Source organism: Erpetoichthys calabaricus, chromosome 1, assembly GCF_900747795.2.
Source record: "Erpetoichthys calabaricus chromosome 1, fErpCal1.3, whole genome shotgun sequence".
NCBI lineage: Eukaryota > Metazoa > Chordata > Cladistia > Polypteriformes > Polypteridae > Erpetoichthys > Erpetoichthys calabaricus.
Window position 1 is genome coordinate 42911929 of NC_041394.2, and position 17812 is coordinate 42929740.

Genomic DNA, 17812 nt, shown 5'->3' on the forward strand with positions numbered 1-17812 from the left:
ATGAACAGCTCCTAATGGTAGTCTCTGAGGTACCCCAACACGACATACTCTTGATAACTGGCGACATGAATGCCAAAGTGGGAACCGACAATTCCAACTATGAGAGGGCAATGGGGAAACTTAGGCATGGCACTAGAAACAACAATGGCGAATGCCTTGTTGATTTCTGTTTGAACAACAACCTTGTTATTGGTGGAACTATTTTTCCACACAAGAACACCCATAAACTCACTTGGAAGTCACCTGATGAAAGAACTACCAACCAGATTGACCACATTATAATCAATGGAAAGTGGCACAGGTCATTACAAGACATGAGAGCATATCGAGGTGCAGATGCCTACAGTGATCACTACCTGCTTGTTGCCACCATCAAGCTCAAGCTGAAGAGGCCGACACCACAAGGCCAACGGCAGAAGGTGTTAGATATTGTAAAGCTCTATTATCCAAAGGAAAATAAGGAATTCATGCTGGAACTGAGGAACCATTTTAGCACATTAGATGCTACCCTTGCAACAGAAGAGTCCTCTGTAAATCACAAATGGAACATCATTAAAAACATATACTTTGAAACAGCAGAAAAAGTCTTAGGCTATAAACAGAGAGGAGTCAAAGAATGGATATCCGCTAAGACATGGCAGAAAATTGAGAAGAGAAAACAGATAAAAGCAAAGCTATTGAGTCTTAAGTCCCAACAACTCATTGAAAAAGCCAAGCTGTCCTACAAAAACAAGGACAAAGAAGTGAAGAGGAGTGCAAGGAGAGATAAGAGACAGAAGCCTGGCAAAGGAAGCAGAGGAGGCCGCAGCCTTGGGGAATCTGGGGTCTGTATATAGGATCACCAAACGTCTCTGTGGAAATCACACAAGCCAAAGTACCCACATTAGGGATAAGAATGGCAATATTTGCTCATCAGAGCGAGCGCAAGCAGCCAGATGGGTACAGCATTTCCAGGAAGTGTTCAATCACCCTGAGCCAGAACAACCTGCCAACATCACAACAACAGACTACATCCTGGATATCAACATCAATCCCCCTGACCTTTCTGAGGTTAAAACTGTCATTCTATCCCTAAAGAGCGGCAAGGCATGTGGCCTGGATGCAATCCATGCGGAAATGCTGAAGGCCGATATTTTAACATCAACTACATTCCTTCCAAAACATCTGGAACAGCGATACCATCCCTGAAGACTGGTCTAAGGGCCTCATTGACAAAATCCCAAAGAAAGGCGACACCAAAAACTGTGACAACTGGAGAGGAATCAGCCTTCTGTTTATCCCAAGCAAAGTGTTCTGCAGAGTCCTCCTTAACATAATGGAGCCAGCCATTGCCTCCAAGCTTAGACAAGAACAAGCAGGCTTTAGGAAAAGAAGAGGATGTATAGACCAGATCTTTGCACTGCGAAACATCCTGGAGCAGTGCTTAGAATGGAACACACCCATGTACATCAACTTTGTTGATTTCAAGAAAGCATTTGATAGTGTCCATCGTAACACTCTTTGGAAGATACTCCAGTACTACAGAATCCCAAATAAGATAATTACAATCATAAAAATTTTTTATGAAAAATTTGAGTGTAGTGTCCTTATGGGCAACACTCTTACTGAATGGTTCCCTGTACAGTCTGGAGTGAGACAAGGGGGCATCATCTCTCCCATCGTCTTCCTACTTGCAATAGACTGGATCACAACCAATACAATAGCAGACAAATCCAGAGGCATCCAATGGACCCTGTCCTCTCAATTGGAAGACCTGGACTTTGCAGACGACGTTGCTCTCCTTTCAACAAACCACTCCAACATGCAATCGAAAACTGACAGGCTTCACAAATATGCCAGACAGGCCGGACTTAACATCAACACCTCCAAAACCCAAGTGATGTGCATAAACTCCATCCCCACAGCACCCATCCAGGTAAACGGAGCACCACTCGAGTTTGTGGAGGACTTTACCTACCTTGGCAGCCTTATCAGCAAGGACAGCGCTGTCCATAAAGACATTAGAGCAAGGCTGGGAAAGGCTCAGGGTGCCTTTTCCCAACTCCGTTCCATCTGGAGGTCTAAACAATATAGCTTAAAAACAAAGATGCTCTTGTTCAACAGCAACGTAAAGTCTGTCCTCCTGTATGGTTCAGAGTGTTGGCATGTGGTCAGTACAGACATGAGGAGACTTGAGGTCTTCCACAACAGATGTCTCAGACGAATCTGCCAGATCTTTTGGCCCAACAAAATATCAAACCAACAATTATACAAGAAAACAAACAGTCAATGCATCACCAAGGACATTACATTAAGACGCTTATGATGGCCTGGACATGTGTTAAGGATAGAGCAAAACCGCATCCCAAGAGTTGCCTTAAGATGGACACCACCTGGAAAAAGAAAAACTGGAAGACCCAAAAACACCTGGCGTAGAACGGTGGTACAAGAGCTTCAAAAGATGAACCTGTCATGGAGAGAAGCACAACATGCTGCAAAGGACCGCAGGTGATAGAGGGAGCTCATTGAAGCCTTATGTCCCATAAGGGACGAAGAGGATTGAAAAAAAAAAATGAAAATATATAAAATGTAGAATTTCTTAAAAACAAGGGAAATTTTTTTCATAGATTGCATTTTGATCTACAAAAAAAGGTTTCTATACATTCCCCATTTTCAAATGCTTGATGTGCATAAATGGGTAGAAATCCCCAATGCTTATGATAGCTTCCCAAGCATCAAGCTACCAGCAGATTTTCACCAGTAAGTAGAGCACAGTACCAAAGTTTATAGGTAGTGTCCTTATTATTTAAATTATTACTTTTGCATTTTTGGCATGTGATGAAACTGAGATTACATAATATTTATGAACTAAACAGTTATTCCATTTTAAAATCAAGCCATTCTTTATCAGAGCACATGACGTTGTACTTACGTGTTTACAAATGTGTTTCCTATAAGAGATTTATATACAGTAAGTTAATTAAACTTTAATATCATTAAAGAATACATTTACTGAGTTTTTTCTTTACCAGGTCTGTTTATCAAGACAAATCTTTCAACCTGTTTTAGATAACAAAATAATTATTCATTAATAGAAAATATTGTTTAATTGTAGACAAAGATAGTTAGCTAGCTTGTGCTACATAATTTGCTTATACAAGTAGATTTCCTTTACAACAGAACTTCAACAGAAATTTTAACTCTCCAAAATGTACTGGATTGTGTCACCAGGCCACTACAGATGGTTCAAAATGCAGTGACATGTCTGGTGTTTAACCAGCCAAGGAGGGCACATGTCACTCCTCTTTTCAGAATACTACATTGGCTCTGTTTAGCTGCACATATTAAGTCCAGATGCTTGATGCTTGCCTACAGAGTAGTCAACGGGTCAGCAGCTATCTATATGGAGACACATCTCAGGTCCTATGCTCCTTCACAACCTGGGCCTGATGATGAACAAAGTCTGTGGCATCAAATTTCAATCCAGTCTCTTTTCATGTGGCGCTCCTAACTGGTTAATCGAGCTACCCACCTCCATTTGAAAAGCTGACTCCCTCAATGTGTTGAAGAAGTTTATGAAGACCCTCTTTTTCGGTGACTTTCTGTCTAGGTGATATTAGTTATCAGGCTTTTGTAACCTAGGAATTGTAACTCACTTGTATATTTCTTCTGAGCTCTTCACTTCTGGTGGTCAATTTTTTTAAGCTTGTCCTGTAACATTTATTCCTAAACAGTCTCGCAGACTGATGTTGTTGACTTTTTTAGTAGGTCACTTTGGATAAAAATGTCTGCCAAGCAAATAAATGTAAATGTACTTCCTCTGAAAAATTATAAATTTAAGATATTTGAACCACAATTTGCCACAGATCCAAAACAAACAACAACTGACAATAACACATCAATCAATGCCAGTTTTACATCACTTCAGCTGGTCTGTCCTGTCTATGGAAGCTATTGAGTCACCACAAGCCAATCTGGACTACATTCTTAACTAAATGACGTTGTAAAGTTCCATTAAAAACAGCCTACTAACACGTGTAGTTGTATGTTATTATCAGTGCTATTTTTTTGTGTGATCAATTAGTTAATGAATATCTCCAATACAGTAAACTAAGCAAAAATGATACTGAATATTTATGATAGAAATGATGCCTAAATGTGCACCCAGCTCCCCTCACCCCGTTGTGAGTCGTAAAGCATTAAATTAATAGTAGCAGCAGTAGACCAGTCTTCAATACTTTTCATGGAAACCTTGTTACTATGAGATGCAGAAAACTCTTTATGTAATAAATTATATCATTTAGATACTAAACTATCATTAGTGACCAACTCAGAGGATTTCCACTATGAAGGAAGTAGAACACTTAGCAGCAAGTTCGTGCAAACAAACAATGTTTTGCTGGTAACAGGTAAGATGCAGGGAGCACAGATCTAAAAGCCTTACAGTGTCAGGTAATGATGGAATATCAAAGGGAAAAAAAACAGGGTGGTAGAACCTGAACAGGTGGAGAAAAGTGCCACGGACACTGAATGTGCAAATGTGACAAAGAGGATCAGATTCAAGACCCATCAGAATGTGCTCATGGAGAGTAGAGTAATGTCTGTGAAAAAACTTTAATTGGGTTTATAGAGAATTAGAATTTCGGAAACAACATTTTACATTATGAAGTAATGTCACCTACACTCTTCAAAATAATGGTTCTTTAATGGCATTTTATGGTTCTTTAGTGAATTGTGTGGTTCCTCGTGGAACTATTGCTTAACAAGGTACCATTTCATTCTGAGACAGGTTCTTTATACAGTATATGAAGTTGGTTCTTTGTGTTTTGAAAAGTCTCCTGATATCTAGAAAAAATGCAATCTTTAATGTTTGGTAGGATACCTATAGAACAATAACAAATTAAGAAAACCTGGACTTACCCTGTGTTACATACAAATGCAGCAAGAGTCAACAACAACAACAACAACATTTATTTATATAGCACATTTTCATACAAATAATGTAGCTCAAAGTGCTTTACATGATGAAGAAAGAGAAAAAAGACAAAGTAAGAATTAAAATAAGAGAACACTAATTAACCTAGAATAAAAGTAAGGTCCGATGGCCAGGAAGGACAGAAAAAACAAAAAAATAAAATTTGCCGGGGTTCCAGGCCATGAGACCGCCCAGCCCCCCTAGGCATTCTACCTAACATAAATGACCTCAATTAGTCCTCATTGTATTCAGGGTTCACATGGAAGGATTTGATGATGACAGTCACATGGACTTCTCGCTTTTAAGCCATCAATGTAGGGACATCATGGTGCTTTGATTAGGTGGTGGTGGAACAGGTCGCCACCACAGAAAACTGGAAAAAGAACAGAAGAGAGAGTAGGGGTTAGTATGGATTTTGGAGCCACCATGAATAGTAATGATAATTAATTGAATATGCAGAGCATCAGGATTAAATTAAAATGAAGTTATGAGAAAGCCATGTTAAAGTAATTTGTTTTTAGCAGTTTTTTAAAGTGAGTCCTTTAAAAATCAAGAGTCATTGCTATTGTACAGATCTGTTACCTTCTATTCATGGTTATTTACTGAATGGAGCATAAACAAGGAGATCTAAATAAATAAAAGGTTCTTTCTAGAACCTTCATCTGGATGGGTCTTTTGGGAACCAAAAATGGTTCGCCTATGGCTTTGCACTGAAGAACTACTCCGACACTTTCATTTCTAAGAGTGTAGACATGATGAATAGAGCGAGGAGAGAGGTCTCCAAGCCAAACTAAAGTTAAGGGGAAAGATATTTAAGATGATATACACGATACAATATTAAGGCTGGAAAGTGGAGGTGAAGAAAGAGCAAGACAGGGAGTCAAGAGGATGAACAGGCAGAGCAGAGAAAAGAGAGATACCGCTTATTTTTTCTATGAACAAATTTGTAAATAAAAGTAAAAAGAAGAGGATTAGAAAAATGACACTAGAGAAACTGGAACGACAGGAGCCCAGCGCTGTTATTTTTTAATAGGGTTAATTGTTCCAAAAATATTTAATAAAGAAAATTTTGACAACTGACTCCTTGATAAATTAACTAAAAACATTTAAATGCTCCAACTTTCAGATCAGTTCACGAAGTCCACGAATGCATTTTAATCTTCCGCCATACACACATTTTCCAACTTGTTGAAAGATTAATTGTATAAATTGCTCGACTGACGTCATCAAAATGCACTTTTTAATATGTATCATTAAAAATCAGAGCAATTCTTAATGAAGTGAAATGATTTCAGACTCAACGATTCTCTCTGGTTTCTTCTTTTTCATGTATGAAAACGTGTTATACACATAATTGCTGTTGTTAGATTATAAACCGCAAAATGATCAAGGATTTTCTGGCTACATTTCTGGCTAAATGGATCATCCCTTTCTCCCATCCGTCCAGTTTCCCCATCTCAGTTTCCTTAGACAGGCATCGTTGTACCCTATAGAGCCAGCAGGGGTCCTTACTACGTAACTACCTGCGTTGTTTCTGATCTCGCGATACTTCTGCTTTACTCGCTCGTCTACTTCGGGACCAGAGAAGATCTGCTGCGAGTTCAGAGGGTTTTATTTTTTGAGTCTAGCATTTTTAACGTATGTTAATAAATAGTGAATGTGGCGGATGTGATTCTAGTGCAGCATCTGCGGAAAAGTCCCTTGCACCACAAGCGAAGGGTGTTATTTTTCAGCCTGTTTTTGTCGTCTTCACAAGTGACAGCTCAAGTTCTGCTCGGACTTGGAGATGAGTTTCCTTTTGTAAGTATACAAACCTAGCGATCCGCGCTTCCTGTTTCAAATGAGGCTCGAGGTCGTTTTACCTCTAGGCTACATTACGTTTTGCGAGGTTTCCGCTCAGTGTTGCCGGCAGGTTATTAAAGGGTGTTCGTGTCAAAAACTGGGAAGGAAAGAGGGCCGGGTCCATTTTAGGCTGGTTCTTCTTTCGCCGAACTTATCAAACAGGAAACAGGAACTGTTCGTGCGCAGAACAAGAAAGATTCTAGGTTTTTCCCCGTTTAGTATACAAAGACACTCTCGGGGGTTTCAGATTTACATTTAGATTTAGGTTATTAATAAAAAGTGCAAAGAAGAGCAAAAAGAGTGAGTAGCACCCATACTTACGGGAAAGTGATTTCATTTAAAGGGAACGACAGAACGCCGGGGTCACGAGTCTGACAGTCATCTATCACTGCAGTTTAACACACTTTCAATGACAGCGAATTTCTGAGTGTTTTTCCGTCCACTGCGGAAAAGTTTCCACTCGGTATAATAATCATTTTTTTTTTATTTATTTAACTTTTCCTTTCAGCAAAGCAGTTAGAGCCAGTCTTGGCGGTAATAAACTGAATGAAGAAATCGATCCGGTTTAGAAACCGGTCCTCGGCAGTGCATCCTGACGCTTACACCCCTAACTCTGGCAGACCGGGCGTGGAATTGACGTGCAGCGATTTATTTTGTAGATGCACACCGAAGCCACATTATTCCAAGATATTCTAAATGTATTATGTAATAGTAACAGTTAGTAGACAGCAGGGTAGGTACATTGGCTAACTAAAATTGACCCTTGTGTGTGTGTGTGTGTGTGTGTTCGTGTTCGTTCGCCCTGTCCAGGGTTTGTTCCTGCCTTGCGCACTGTGCTGGCTGGGGTAGGCTCCAGCAGACCCCGCGACTCTGTTCAGGACTAAGCAGGTTCGAAAATGAGTGACTACACAGATGCTAATCACTTGTATTTATGATGCAAAAATGTCCATTACCGAATTATTAAAGGTCAGGACCAATGTTTAATTTTGCATAGACCACTCCACAGTAAATACCACTCCATGGCACTTTACAAGAACCAAGTACTACATATTTCTCTCAGCTTTATTTGTGTTAGTTATCCAGTTAAAGATTTTTCTTTTCTCCATTACAGATATGTATGGAATTGATTCACTAAGGGGAATTCCCAAACAGCACAGGGATTTTCAGAGAACGTTTATTAGTGCTACAAAGAAACAGTCTGTCTGATTGTTAATACTGACAAAATGGAACTCCTGTAGCCTCAGTGGATTACTGTTTTTGTTGAGCTGCAGCTCAAGCTCTGCAGGAAGATATTGAAAAAATGTGCTTTCTTTCCTCTGCCTGCATTCGTAAAGGTTTACTCCACCCAAAATGATACATATAATACTTTTTATATGTTACTAATGCTAACCCCATGTACTTTGTAATGGTGACTGAGGAGACTTTTAATGTCATACAGTTGTGCCCAAAGCAAAAAGTCTATGATGTATTAGAAGCCAGTAGTGACTGATGCTGCACAACAACTAAAAATAAAATAAAATAAAATCCTGTATTACCCTTGTTGTATAATCCACATATCGGTTATTTAGTCTTTTATGCTCAAAACTTTCAAAATGTATGCTTTTTTTTGTTAGAGGAATATTAAATAAATACTTGGAACAAATCTATGCACCTCATAAGTTGGAAACTAAAGTCTAATGGGAATGACTTTTTTTAATTGAAGACCTGCCTCTCATCCCTCATTCATTGACTATCTTCAATTCAAAAAGTAATTTTCCAGAATTTATTTTACAATTATCCGGTAGCTATATATTTAACACTTTTAGCAGCAAAAGCATGCATTTTGCATGTTTTGAGCATACAACTGGATAACAGACACGTGGATTATGCAACATGAATAACACAAGATTTTTTTTTTCTTTTTCCATGGATGTGTATATTTTTTTGCATCATTTGACATTGTATGCCTTTGGTCACTACTGGCTTTTGTTATATCATAAACTGTTTTCTGTCCATTCTTCATGAAAGTAAAGTACATGGGGTAAGTAATGTATTAAAAAATAATTTAATAACAATTTGTGGGTGAAGTATTCCTTTAATCAAACAAGTGATGAAAAATTGCACATTGCTCATTAGTGTATTAATTGGACTATATTGAGGGGTGGGGCTATCAAATGAAGCAAAAATATTTAAATATTAATGTTTTTAATCTATTCAGTCTATTTATACATTATTAAAACTGCTTAAACTTGTCATGGTTTTGTAGGCATCTATCACCTATACCAAATAGAAGCTAACCCTGCTTGTCCAGCCTGTTGCTGGTGTTTATTCTAACAAGGGATAAAAATTCAAAATACTATATGTAGAATTCTCATATGAGGTAGACAACAAAAGGAAAGAGACCATTAACATACTGTTTTTGTAGTATTTTGTTAAACGTTCATAAATTTGTCATGGGCAGTGGCAAGTTTTGCCTAGAATGGGTGAAGCTGAACATGGTGGCCATTGTCACTTGATGAATGCAGAAAATTGACTAGTGGCACTTGAAAATAAACATCTTTGCAATGTCTTGGGATAGCTTTCTCTACTATCCCTGAAGACTGTCACCTAGCCCTGGGACTAACAGCAGCACAAAGCTTCATGTTTTGTTCTCTAAATTGCATTATCTAGTACCTGCTTGGTTATTTTATGTACAGAGATAAGAACATATAAGAATAGACCTTTTGAAATTTAAAGAACTTACTAGAGAACTTACTAAAGTACTTAATCTCTCGCTGATCATTTTAATGAAATAGATTAGATCTCACAAATACTTAGTGTCTCAGTTATATATAAAAGAGAATGGTATGGTCATATGCTCCAGACTCTGGCAGCTTCCATGCTAACAGGCGCAGCACTGAACAGACAGTGTGACTGTCTGTTCTTGAGTAAAATCTGTTGTTTGTAAGCATCTGCTTTTCAATGTAAACTTCTCATTGGTATAATGAACTATAATGAATTAATCACAATTCAAATCTGGTTGCATACAGCGCCACTTATTTCAGGTTTGTTTTAGTTTTGGTCTGACAATTAGAGTAAAGTAAAGGCAGCCCAACTTATGAAAAATAATTGGGGAGGGAGGGGATATGATGTTTCTCTTACCCTGGGTGTTAGATCTTTTTTTTTATCCTCTGTCGTGCCCAGTTTTAATCGGAGTATTGTCTTTTGATGAATAATACGTGATGATGACTGTTACCGGTTTTGATAGCATATTTAATATGGATGTGTGTTATTGAGTAAATGGGTAATTATTATCCATGTCACTGACCTGCTTGCTTAACTTTCATTCACACACTGGACCATGCAGCTGATTTTTAGATGGTTTTATAGTTTGTTTTTGATCAAAATCACTATTGAAAACATATTAACACTAAATTATGGATGATTTTCATTGTACTGTATTTTTATTAAAACATCTGAAAGGTGTCACATGATTTAGATTCAATCTTATTTTTACTTATCAGGTTGCTGCAGAAACAAACAGAAAAAAAATCCTTCTTTTTAAAAGATGTTGTTAGGAATTGGACTCCCAAAAATGCATTGAGCACGATTGCCTGTAATTAGACATATGATGTGATTACCTTTAATTTCCCAATGCACTCGCACTTAAAATGTATTTGTGATTGGTTACACCACTCATTTCATGTTTAGAGCACTTTGTAACTAGGAAAGCTCAATCACTGATAGATAGAGCATGCTAAATGGAATGCAGCAATGGCCACTTTTCGTGATTAGTATATTGCACCAGCTGTAATAGTAATTGCAATGAATATACAATTGTTTGGCCCTAATTTCATATTTTAATGGAGATTGGAGACAACAAAATTCCTGATACAATGACTTTAATTAGTCCCAACACTGAACAACAGCAAACAATTGTAAATGTTCATTGAAAAATCTGAAATTATTTGTGTTTGCATAATCAAGTTGTGCAGTTCACAAGGCTTACAAAGTCCCACATACAGTAGAACCTCTGGTCACGAACGTTTCCGAACACGTACAAATCTAGTTACGATCAAAAAGTTGGCCAGACTTTTGCATCTGTTCACGACCACACGCTCTGGTGGTGAACAAAAACACTGGTGGCCAGTTTCCTTTCTGGTTTGTACGCACCAATAATTGCCGCACGTGTTCAGTCTCTCCCTGTACATCGTTCTCAGACGGGCGTGCATTTGCTGTGAACTCTTTGTGCTCTATTTCATGTGCATTTGCATTAATTTTGCAATTAACCATGGCCTCTAAGCAAGTGAAGAGTGGTAGTGTTGGTGAGAAGAAAGGTTCAAAGAAAATTGAAATCCAATTAAAGAAAGAAATCATTGAAAAGTATGAGCGTGGTGTTTATGTTACCGATCTCACCACGAGTACAAGAAGTTGAAATCTACTAGAAATCTCTCGATTTCTAAATCAAAATCTTCCCTCGCGGAGCCAGACTCTCCCTCAAAAATGTAACCTCCTTTCCACTCAGCTTCCTCCTCACTTCCTTCACGCCAGAACTCGACTCATGCAAGGTTAGTTTTCTTGGTTGTTTATGGCTAGTTTTTGTATAAATTAAGGATTTTTTGAACTTTAATTATTTCCCCTGTGCGTAAAACTCATAAAAAAAGTGTTTACAGCGATCCATAAGGGTGTAGCGCAAACTCTTGCAATGTTAGTTTTCTCTGTTGTTCAAGGTTTTCTCAGTGTTATTCAATGTTTTTACATTTAGTTTGCTATTGCACTGTGCATTCTATGGCATAATTAACTATGTGCTTAAAAATCTTAAAAAAAAAAAAAATATTTACATACAGTTCTTATGGGCTGGAACAGATTAATTGTATTTATATACAATCTTATGGGGAAATTACGTTCAGATTGCGACCAAATCAGGTCGCGTCCACAGTTTTGGAACGAATTACGGTCGTGACCAGAGGTACCACTGTACGTATTGTCACAAGAGGCTGGGGGACAGACCCAGCCGGGACGCCTGGAAGGACCGGGAGGCTTATACGTTCCCCGGGCCACACGGTGGAAACTGCCCTGGAGCTTGAGGAGACCACGGGAAAGGAGCAAGGAGGCTCAAGCCCATTGGGGCCTGTGGCCACCGCCAGGGGGCGCCCCGAGCCTCATGGAGCCCGGGAAACAGGCACTTCCGCCACACCTGGGAAGGTGGAGGAAGATCCTTCCAGGGACACCCGGAGTGCTTCCAGGTGCAAGGGCAGCACTTCCGCCACACCAGGAAGTGCTGCCCGAAGAGTGTCATCAGGCACCTGGAGCACATCTGGGTGAGAAGAAAAGGGGCCGCCTCCCTACAATCAGAGAGCTTGAGATGGCAGCGGGAGCAGTACAAAGCTCCCGGGAGGAGAGGAAAGGTGGCCCACGAACATTTGGAGGAGAGACCCATGGAGAGGGTAATTGGTGCTGAGGGCTCTGTGTGTTGTGACTTAATTAATGTACAATAAACTTGTGTTTGGACAAAGTGCTGGTGTTAGCCTGATGGTGTTCGGACCCGAGCTCACAATGTATTTTTGATGAAATGTTGTTGAATAAACCACTTCTGGAAAATCTTCTTGTAAACACAAATGGAGCACGCTCCAAGGAGAACGAGCCTTTCAATTGAAGACCTACCTCACCCATTCATTTGCCCAACCCAGTAATGGCTCATTCATTGGCTACCATGGTGCTTCATGCCTTATTAACTTTGCAGAGTATAGTCTGGGAGAGGAATAAAGTTAGGGATTAAAAGCTAAAGAAAAACAAGTGAAAACATTTTCGGATGGAAAGTGTGCATTGTATTTGTGCATATCAACAAGCAGAAGGTTAATTCACTGGTGCAATTTCACAACTGTCGATGAAAAACCGGGAAATACAACATTGTGCTTTGATGACTAATGAATAAGGGGAGAGGTAGACTTCAGTTGGAAAGCCTAATTTTGTGTGCATGGAGATTTTTTTGGAAGTTGCTTATTTAATAGTATTTTAGCCAAAATACATGTACTTGGAACATTAGAATACCACTAGATATTTGACATGTCGATTATGGGAATTAAGAAACTTGCGATTTTTTTCATGGATGTTTTGATATTGTTTGCTGGTGTTAAGTGTTGGCCCCATTGATGCTAGTAGTGTCAGAAACGTGTCTCCATGAAAACATGAGATTAAATTTTTTTTTTTCTTGGCTACAAGTAACGTGTGGCAGTTACAGATGGAAAAAAATGGGTAAAATATTCCATTGCATTAGTTGTTTTCAAGGAGTATCCATAGTTTGCATCGATAATCAATGTATACGTAATGTAAAGTGCCAATCCTCCCTATCAACTGGAAGAACGAGATCAGAAAACCCTCTCTGATTGGCTGTTCTATTCAGAGACATGGGGAGATGAGGGATATGAACTTTGCTATTTCAGAAATTGCAGGGAAGGTCTGCTCTTTCTCTTTGACTGGACTGTCCATTTCCTTGATGACAAAGTATGGTATCCAGTGAAAAATGCAAATTGTCTGTTCCAGAAATAGATACAAAATTCCGAAAAAGCCTCCAGCATTTAATAGATAGATAGATAGATACTTTATTAATCCCAAGGGGAAATTCACATACTCCAGCAGCAAAAAATATTAAATTAAAGAGTAATAAAAAAAAAAAATGCAGGTAAAAAACAGACAATAACTTGAATAATGTTCAACGTTTACCCTCTCTGGTGGAATTGAAGAGACGCATAGTTTGGGGGAGGAATGATCTTCTCAGTCTGTCAGTGGAGCAGGACAGTGACAGCAGTCTGTCGCTGAAACTGCTCCTCTGTCTGGAGATGACACTGTTTAATGGATGTAGTGGATTCTCCATGAGATATGGACACAGGCAGACATCCGGTTAAGAGCCTAATTTGACTAAATTTTCTAAAAGCATTTTTTTTTTTTTTTTTTACATCGAGAAGTAACTGACGATGTAGGTCTTCAGGGTGGAACTTTGAAACACAAGTCCTTACTTTATATTTTTTAGACATTTTGTAGGAAGTACAAATTGAAGTAAAAGTTGTGCTGCTGCTAATCAGTACTCCTTTTGCTGATCATGACATCTCTTTTGTGAAGCCCATGTTGATTGATATGTGACTGAAGTCTCAGGACCCACAGTCTTTCAAGTTTGCTCCCACTTCATTACAAGAGGTATGAAAAAAAAAAATGCTGAACCCATCAGCTTTTCAAACTTGTTTCTGGAATACGTCACTTACTAAATCAAACATGGAATTGTTAAGTGCATTTCCAATACTGTATAATAATTACTAATACATACATATATTTTTGAAATGGTAGGTCCCCCTTAAATTTAATAAAAAAGGGGATTTCAAACTGGAGGGGCTGAAATTGTGTTTGGAGAAGTTAATTACCCACATTTTAAAAAGCACTTTGATATTAATATTTCAAGCATTTTTTTTAAATGTGACAACTTATTCTGTCTTATGTTTGCAGTTATTTATACAGTTTTGAGTAGATAAACCTGTCAGCCAGTCTTTCAAATAATTTATTTCAGCAATTGTATCTTTACATGCATTTTGAATGTAGCAATTTGCATACATAATTGACCAAATTGCCATGGAAAAATTGCACCAATAGAATAATACTGAAAATTTTGAGAATAATAAAATATGCTATGAAAATACATTTTTATCTATTCTATGTTTTTCATGTCAAAGTACATTTTTGCAGCATTACGACAGCTTTATGTAAATTTCTTGAATGTAAATGTGAATGTTGTTACAGTAATTTAAAAATTTTGAAATATTTGTTAAAATATAGTTAACAGGCTCAAGTATAAGCACCTGCTTATTTGTGTGAAGTTTTCATGTTCTCCCTTTATCTGTTTTTCTTTTGTTTACTCCAGTTTGATTAAATGGTCCCAGTGTGAATGTGAGTTTGTGGGTGTGTGCATGAGTGGACCCTGTGATGGACTGGTACCTTTTACTAGACTATTTTTCTGCTTTTTGCCCAGTACTGCAAGGACAGGTGCTTGCTCCCTTCTCCTTTGAATTGGAGTGGGTTCAAGAATAACTAAGACTATTGTTAGTTTGCTTGTGAACATATTTGCTTCTCCAAGTAACCATTTTCCAAAAGACCATAAGAGAATGTAAAAGTGAATTATGGTGTCCTAGGGAAAGTCCTAATTTTTCTGCTGAAATATCCTTTTTTAAGGGTTAGAGAGGTGGTAGTCTTCTACAGCTGATTTTCATAATCCTCAAATTATCCTTGAACATTTTTGTAATCTGTTTGTATTTTTTCATTGATTCTTGCTATTCCGATTCAGGTTTAAAGGCAGTCAGCCCACTATAAACATTTTAAAAAAACTCATGATTTTGTGTTTCTTTAAATTTCTCAACACAGCCACGAATTGGCAGGTGTCCGTTCGTCAAATAAAAAAGAACAAATCGGAAACAGATTCCTGAATTTCTGTATTACTGGCATGCAAAAATATACTTCAGCCTGTTTTTAGCCTTCAATCTAACAAAGTCTAGTACTGTATTTAGGATTTAAAGCAATGTCATTGCTCTGTTTATCTAATTTAAAAGTCTTCTTATTGCCAATGAGTCTCTACAGGTGCTGATGACACAGACTTAGAAATTCTGAAGAATATGTTGCTACTTGCAGCCATGACTTAAGTTACTATAAAACAATAAAGACGCAAAGCTGATGAAGCAAAATGTCATGTTCCTATTTCATATATCCAATGATGATACAGTTTTTTTTAGTATGAATCACACTGCTGTGAAACCTTTAGTTACTCAGCTGGAACCATGCCTCTGTTAAGCAAGAGTTAAGTAGCATTGCCATCATCTAATTAATACATTTATTTGTTTTTCCAAACCATTGTTAATAAGGACTGACCAGGACCAGGTTTGAAACATAGCACTATATGCTGAGCACTCCAAATTTGTAAATTAGAACAGTTCATATTTACAGAATCAAACATCAGTTAAACATGATCTCACCAGTACACTGCACATAATTTGTATTAGCGTTTTCTAAAAGCAATGATGCATAACCGATTAAATTAGAGTCACCATGTAATGATGTCATCCCATGACATGGTGCACTTTATGATTACCTTTACAAACAGTTGTTTTTTTTGAAATACTTGTATTTTGGTAATGTAGGCGTTGGCGGTTGCTGCTTCTCAAGTATTGAATCTAGCGTTTGAATAATGACATGCCATGTTTGGGGTGAGTGTTCATGTTTGTGTAAATGTTCCCAGCAGTATCCAATGTTGGTTTCCACCTTGTACTCAGTAGTGTAAGAATAAGTACATCACCCTGCCTTGTACAACTTGATAAGCAAGTTACAAAATGAACTGTAATATATTTTTTTTACTTTGTTAAGGTAATTGGTATATTTATGTATTTAAATGTTGCATATGGTTTAGCAGTTTTCTGCTGTAACATAATAATTATAAATATGTGGTGCCGCGTGGGCCTTTAATGACCTCTTGGGCACAGCCATTTGCAATGTGTGTCTGTCTGCAGAGAGAGTCTCAATTCCATTGAGAGGTTTACTTACCTTGGCAGTGACATTCATGTCTCTGGTGATTCTTCCTAAGAAGTCCGTAGACTGATTGGGAGAGCATAGAAGGTCATAAGGTTGCATGGAAAAGGGATGTGTGGCACTTCCGATATCTCTGCAAAATGACGAAGGTCCAACTCTTTAAGAGTCCTGGAGCTTCCTGTTTTGCTATATAATTGCGAGACTTGGATGCAATCCAGCGACCTGAGACAAAGAATGGACTCCTTTGGTACTGTGTCTCTTAGGAAAATCCTTGGATACCGCTGGTTTAACTTTATGTGGAACGAGCGGTTGCTAACGGAGTCCCAAAGTAGGCACATTACCTGCATTGTGAGGGAGCATCAGTTTCGACACTATGTCCATGTGGCGTGATTCCTCGAGGGTGATCTGGCTCGCTGGATCTGCATTGATGAGGACCCAAGTGGCTGGACCAGTAAAAGAAGATGCCTATGTAACACCTGGCTGTGGCAAATAGATGGTCATTTCCAGAGTGTGGGAGTGGACCATGTGTCTGTGTGGGGGGTTGCCAACCGGGATCCTGAGTTGTTTTATCATGCAGGAATGTGCTGTACCAGTGCATGCTCCCTGACCTGACCTGATTTAAAAATATGTATAACAACCTGTCTGCAGTAAAGGACAATGTATAAATATACATTACGTTGATTAGATGGATGGATTTACAATATTGAATGCAGAAACCTTTTTTTTTTCTTCATTTTATTTATGTGCACATTGTTAGGCAAATGCTCTAATATAACAGATATGATGAAAGTTTTCAAGGTAATTGATGCTGGGTTAGACATCAGCCCACCAACAACCCTAAATTGGATTTAGAAGATTTGTGTTATTTACATTTACTTATTTCCAGATTTGCAGTAATGGCTATTGCAGCCTTTGCTAATTGTGAATATTTTCATATAACAAAATGCTTTTGTGTTTTTTTTCTTCTTTGTTAGTTTTTTTAAAGGCTAATTTTCTTTTATTAAAAGAAAGAGTAAAATTAAAGTTAGTGCCAGATAGGACCTGCAGCCTCACATATATGGAATTTGCACATTATCCACATGTCTGCCTGGATTTTCTACAGGTATTCCTGTTTCCTCCCTCACCCAAATGTCGTACTGTTTAAGGTAATTTGTGACTGTGAATTGGAGCTGTGTGAATGTATCTAACAGTTGACTTGGGAGCCCACGCAGGGTTGTCTTCTGCTCTGCATCTAGTGCTGTGGTAATAGCCACTCAGTCCCCATGACCCAGTATTAGACTAAATGGATTCAAAAGATGAATAGATGGAGATAATAAATGCCTAAATACTTTCTACTCATTTGCCTTGTTAATGTGCAACAGTAAGCTGAGAATGTATCTGCATACAGGTTTTTCTTCTGACAGAGATAAGTACTTTTTATGAAACATTGACAGTGCACAATGACATACTGTATTATTAGTGTCCTCACTCCTTATTTTATGTAAATCTTTTCATAGT

At 38.2% G+C, this 17812-nt stretch overlaps 1 protein-coding gene across 2 annotated transcripts in view; it reads left to right on the plus strand.

The window, feature by feature from the left end:
- The first annotated feature begins 6497 nt into the window (after positions 1-6497).
- Positions 6498-17812, plus strand: part of LOC114649212 (MOB kinase activator 1A) — a 45052-nt gene continuing 33737 nt past the window's right edge. The window contains exon 1 of one of the 2 annotated variants that reach the window (XM_051929579.1): positions 6498-6754. In XM_051929579.1, the coding sequence (XP_051785539.1) occupies positions 6741-6754 (14 nt within the window). In that variant the 5' untranslated portion in view covers positions 6498-6740. The remainder of the gene's footprint in view (positions 6755-17812) is intronic. The other variant, XM_028798698.2, reaches the window with a different exon arrangement.